The sequence below is a fragment of the Platichthys flesus genome, chromosome 5, assembly GCF_949316205.1.
Source record: "Platichthys flesus chromosome 5, fPlaFle2.1, whole genome shotgun sequence".
In the NCBI taxonomy this organism is placed as follows: Eukaryota; Metazoa; Chordata; class Actinopteri; order Pleuronectiformes; family Pleuronectidae; genus Platichthys; species Platichthys flesus.
Window position 1 is genome coordinate 27,913,538 of NC_084949.1, and position 6,026 is coordinate 27,919,563.

The 6,026-nt window shown below is 41.7% G+C and overlaps 1 protein-coding gene across 1 annotated transcript; it reads left to right on the forward strand.

The window, feature by feature from the left end:
* Positions 1-2,028: 2,028 nt before the first annotated feature.
* On the forward strand, positions 2,029-4,485 carry LOC133954044 (tripartite motif-containing protein 16-like). Its single transcript, XM_062388308.1, has one exon. The coding sequence runs from the start codon at positions 2,089-2,091 to the stop codon at positions 3,751-3,753; it is 1,665 nt and encodes a 554-aa protein (XP_062244292.1). The 5' UTR covers positions 2,029-2,088; the 3' UTR covers positions 3,754-4,485.
* Positions 4,486-6,026: the final 1,541 nt, after the last annotated feature.

A 6,026-nucleotide genomic window follows, 5' to 3' on the forward strand; every position in this document is an offset into this window, starting at 1 on the left:
GCTACAGGAACCGGAACAGGCCCGGTGACGGAGGAGGAAGAGGAGGAGGCGGAGGAGGAGGAGGAGGAGGAGGAGGATTTAAAGAAACAAACATCTGCTGCTTCCAGATGTTTTATCTGCTGGTCATATATAAAACATTTAAATATGACGTCAGAGCTAAACTACCCCAGTCCTCAGCTGACCCACATCATAGTGTGTCTGTGTGGGTGTGTGTGTGTGTCTGAGTGTGTGGTGTATATTTTGTATATATGGAGATAATTTGATTAAAATGATCATAAATGTGCATCAAATTGAACATATGATTTTAAGTTCATGTTTTTTTCTGATCCACACGTGGTTTAACTTTTGTCTGTTTTAAAAAATACATAAAATGACACAAATGTATTGAAATGTCTAATTTCCCAGTTTTCAAACTGCACCTGAACACAGCGTGACTTCGTAGATATGGTGGAGCTGAAAACTCCAGAGGACCCGTGAACGCAACTGATCATTTTAAATATATGAGAGAGAGCGACAGGGAGAGAGAGAGAGAGAGAGAGAGAGAGAGACAGGGGGAGAGAGAGAGAGAGAGAGAGAGAGAGAGAGAGAGAGACCAGCTGTAGCTCTGGTGTTTGTCACACACATTTCAATTTATTTTAGTATTTTAACAGAGGACTAATGGATTCTTTGTGCTTTTATTGTGTATGGGTTGTGGGTGTGTGTGTGTGTATGTATTGTTGTGATGTGTATGGGTTGTGTGTGTGTATGAATTGTTGTGATGTGTATGGGTTGTGTGTGTGTGTATGAATTGTTGTGATGTGTATGGGTTGTGTGTGTGTGTATGAATTGTTGTGATGTGTATGGGTTGTGTGTGTGTGTATGAATTGTTGTGATGTGTATGGGTTGTGTGTGTGTGTATGTATTGTTGTGATGTGTATGGGTTGTGTGTGTGTGTATGAATTGTTGTGATGTGTATGGGTTGTGTGTGTGTGTATGAATTGTTGTGATGTGTATGGGTTGTGTGTGTGTGTATGTATTGTTGTGATGTGTATGGGTTGTGTGTGTGTGTATGTATTGTTGTGATGTGTATGTATTGTTGTGATGTGTATGGCTTGTGTGTGTGTGTATGTATTGTTGTGATGTGTATGGGTTGTGTGTGTGTGTATGAATTGTTGTGATGTGTATGGGTTGTGTGTGTGTGTACGTATTGTTGTGATGTGTATGGGTTGTGTGTGTGTGTATGTATTGTTGTGATGTGTCTGGGTTGTGTGTGTGTGTATGTGTTGCTGTGATGTGTATGGGTTGTGTGTGTGTGTATGTATTGTTGTGATGTGTATGGCTTGTGTGTGTGTGTATGTATTGTTGTGATGTGTATGGGTTGTGTGTGTGTGTATGAATTGTTGTGATGTGTCTGGGTTGTGTGTGTGTGTATGTGTTGCTGTGATGTGTATGGGTTGTGTGTGTGTGTATGTATTGTTGTGATGTGTATGGGTTGTGTGTGTGTGTATGAATTGTTGTGATGTGTATGGGTTGTGTGTGTGTGTATGTAATGTTGTGATGTGTATGGGTTGTGTGTGTCGACTGTTTACACACCAGCTTGTCCCTCGGCGACAGTAAAGACGACCTGAACCTGAACTTGACCTTTATTCTACTTTGTTAGTTTCATTCTTTGTTGAGTGAGTTTGTTTTTGTCAGTTTTACGAGTTTTTCTTTGTTAGTGTTGAGATGTGCTTTATAGATAAAGATGTGATTTATTATTATTAAAGTCATCTATTTGATTTGACTGTAATTGTTCCTTTGTGTTGTGAATGAAGGAAACACACTCTGCCTCTGATCTCCTCTGAACACCAGGTGACAACAGGCTTCTCTGAAATGCAGTAAATCCTGAAACACCAACAACTTCTTCCTCTAACACAACCAGCTCCTCCCAGTCAGGACATGTCTGTGTCTCCTCCCTTCACAGGTGTGTCAGTGTGAGAACCAGTGAACAACAAGCTGGGAACTGTGGGAGCTGAGTCACTGCAAGGAGTGAACGAGAGAGGGAGGAGCAGAGATCTGGTTCTGTTCACAGGAAGTGAAACTGTTCTTCAGTCTCTGGCAGCAGCTGAAATGGCGCAGCAGGAAATTCTCTCCTGTCCGATCTGTCTGGATCCACTGAAGGATCCGGTGGCTACTGGCTGTGGACACAGCTTCTGTAAGAGCTGTATTAACACCCACTGGGACAATGGGGAGGAGAGAGGAAGCTACAGCTGTCCTCAGTGTAGACAGACCTTCACACCGAGGCCTGTCCTGGTGAAAAACACCATGTTAGCTGATTTAGTGGAGGAGCTGAAGAAGACTGGACTCCAAGCTGCTCCTGCTGATCACCGCTATGCTGGACCTGAAGATGTGGCCTGTGATGTCTGCACTGGGAGAAAACTGAAAGCTCTCAAGTCCTGTTTGAATTGTTTGGCCTCTTATTGTGAAAAACACCTCCAGCCTCATCTTCAGTCAGCTGCATTGAAGAAGCACAAGCTGGTGGAGCCCTCGGAGAAGCTCCAGGAGAACATCTGCTCTCGTCACGACGAGGTGATGAAGATGTTCTGCCGCACTGATCAGCAGTGTATCTGTTATCTCTGCTCTGTGGATGAACATAAAGACCACGACACAGTGTCAGCTGCAGCAGAAAGGACTGAGAGGCAGAGAGAGCTCGGGCTGAGGAGACAAACAATCCAGCAGAGAGTCCAGGACACAGAGAAAGACCTGAAGCTGCTTCAACAGGAGGAGGAGGCCCTCAATGGCTCTGCTGATAAAGCAGTGGAGGACAGTGAGGAGATCTTCACTGAGATGATCCGTCTGCTGGAGAAAAGAAGCTCTGATGTGAAGCAGCAGATCAGATCCCAGCAGGAAACTGAAGTGAGTCGAGTCAGAGAGCTTCAGGAGAGACTGGAGCAGGAGATCACTGAGCTGAAGAGGAAAGACCAGGAACTGAAGCAGCTCTCAGACACAGAGGACCACACCCAGTTTCTACACAACTACCCCTCACTGTCACCACTCAGTGGATCTACACACTCATCCAGCTTCAGGATCCGTCCTCTGAGGAACTTTGAGGACGTGACAGCAGCTGTGTCCCAGGTCAGAGGTCGACTACAGGACATTCTGAGTGAGACAGAGACAGAGATTTTACAGATTGTGTCTCAAGTGGATGTTTTACTGCCACAACCAGAACCAGAGACCAGAGCTGACTTCTTAACGTATTCACAGAAAATCACACTGGATCCAAACACAGTAAACAAACGTCTGTTATTATCTGAGGGAAACAGAAAAGTAACATGGACGAGTAAAGATCAGTCTTATTCTAATCACCCAGACAGATTCACTGATAGGCCTCAGGTCCTGAGTAGAGAGAGTCTGACTGGACGTTGTTACTGGGAGGTGGAGGTGGAGCGTGGGGTGTATGGAGGAGTTGGTGTAGCAGTCACATACAAGAACATCAGCAGAGCAGGAGACTCAGTTCATTGTGGATTTGGATCAAATGATAAATCTTGGTCATTATCTTGTTATGGAAACAGTTATAACTTTTATTACAACAGCATCCAGACCACAGTGTCAGGTCCTGTGTCCTCCAGAGTAGGAGTGTACCTGGATCACAGTGCAGGTGTTCTGTCCTTCTACAGCGTCTCTGACACCATGACTCTCCTCCACAGAGTCCAGACCACATTCACTCAGCCGCTCTGTGCTGGAGTCATGGTTTATTGTTATGGATCCACAGCTGAGTTCTGTAAACTCAAATAGACTCGAGTCATTAAAGCAGTGATTTAGATTCTGTGTGTAAATCTTTAACTTCTCTTGTCTCCATGTTTGTTGATCAAAGTTCTTCGTGGTGACGTTTCTGCTCCACACAGAGATCAGCTGTCAATCAAACACTGACCTTCCTTCATCACACATATTCAGTTCTCACTTTATAAAGACAGAAATCTATAATCACACTGACATGAATGTGTTTGAAGAACTGATGTTGTTTTCTAAATCAAAGCAGAAATCAGGTTGTGTGATGTTTTAGAACATGTGTTGATCCTGATGAGTGTTGCAACAGGGCGGAGAATCCCTGGAAACTTTCTGGAAACTTTCTGAAACTTTCCACAGGAAGTTCAGCTCATGAAGTTTGGAGATTTTGACTCTTTTTTTTCAGAAGTTATCTTGTAACAGGAAACTTAAAGGAAGTTGAGAAGCAGCCGAGCTCAGCTGGAGCCTGGAAGCAGCTGGTTGGGAACATTGTCGTCCTGAAAAGTAAACCTGTGACTTTGTGTTGTTGTTGAACGTCTTTGTCGTTACCTAGCATGTTGATGACTTGTTACACTGAAGCCATGTTCATGTTAATATCAAGTTCATCTGTAAACAGTAGGCTAACTTTTTACAGCCGTGAGAGTTCGATGTATGTACAGTTGAAATCAGAAATATTAAAACCCCCAAAGATTTTAAGGATTCATCAATTAAAGTTTTTTCAAAGAGCAAGATTCTGCTTCAGAAGATTTATTTATGAGTTGAGTGAAACAGAGAATCAACACAGAAAATACATAATGTAGTATTTGTGTGTAACAGTATATTTTGTTAAGATATAATATAATATTGTTTTTAAAGTTGTTATGGCCTAAAGTGGAGTTGAAACATAATGAAGCCTTAGGGAACTCTATAATGATCCTTCACAGGCTTCAGCTGTGATTGCGTATATAACCCCCCCATGAAGGTTTTCAAGGTGAGGTGCATCATGGGAAAGACAGAAAGGCTGAGAAAGGAGATTATTTCATTATACCTGAAGGGCCTTGGGTAGAAGATTTCCAAAAAGAGAGAGAAAGAGAGAGAGAGAGAGATTCGATCTCTGATTATTCATCTTCTCATTTTGCAGTAATAATGAATATCTTAGTTCAGCAGGATTGTTTTGGTTCGTCAGTTTGTGTTGTGCTGCCCCCTGGTGGCGTCACTGCTCCACTGCATCCTGTAGATTTTTTCTTTGTGGCAGATTTATGTGAAAACTTTAGATTTTCTACCTCCACTAAAATAAATTAATATTAAGGTGAAATGTTGTCATGACGACTCAGTTGAAACGACTCCTGAAGGTAAAACGTTCATCATCATTAAGATCAAAGGTACATCAGTAACACTTTTCTAAAGTAAAACTTAAATATAATAATCAATATGAAGAACAATAAGTTCTGGTTTTCCCATGAACACATTTCAGAATCTGGGTGTGTCATGGTTTGTTTCTGTGGCCAAACGAAGCTCAGTCACAGATTTTTGAAAACAGTTAATTTTTACCCAGAATCTTTGTAAATGAGTTCAAATCCCTGTGGACACATCGAGGCTGGAGCCGCTGACGGGACTCAACCAAACAACCTGGAGTCGACATCAGGTCAAAATGAGTTCCTGTGTTCTCTCACCTCTAGTTCCATGTTTGGTCTCCTCCACCTCCTGAGAGACACATCTGGACCTCTAGCTGCTAAATGCTAAAAACCCTCAGATCGTCTTCTTGCATTCACTTTGTACCACCTGCCCGTTTGTCCACCATGGGGATTTATTAATAACACCATTATGTATCAGTTAATGAACAGATGTTCACTCATCTGTAAACAGAACATCTGTAAACAGAACATCCGTAAACAGAACCTCTGTAGAACATCCAGCTGAAACTCAGTGTAAACCTCAGTAGATCTGCAGACTCATCTGATGACAATCTAATCATGTATATTAAATGTTATGCATGAATTATTTTGAATATGTTTATAAAAGATCGAGTGGAAATGCTCAACATTCTAAAAAGAATTTGCAACATTTAAAGAAAATGTTCAGCTGGAAAAGTTTGAGATTGTACAGAAGTTTTTTACCTCGAAGAAATTACAGCACATTTTGAATAACTAAATAAAGAAAATATTTACGGGAAAGTAAGATACAATTTTCTACAAGCAAATTTTTGGGTGACAGATTTTTAGACTTGTATAGTTCTGGCCAATGAACTATTATCGTGAATAAAAACATTCCAAACATGCACATTAAAAAATATAAAAGAGAGA

What these genes read in the sequence shown, in the direction of transcription:
- LOC133954044 (XM_062388308.1), top strand. Translation starts at nt 2,089, where the DNA reads ATGGCGCAGCAGGAAATTCTCTCCTGTCCGATCTGTCTGGATCCACTG.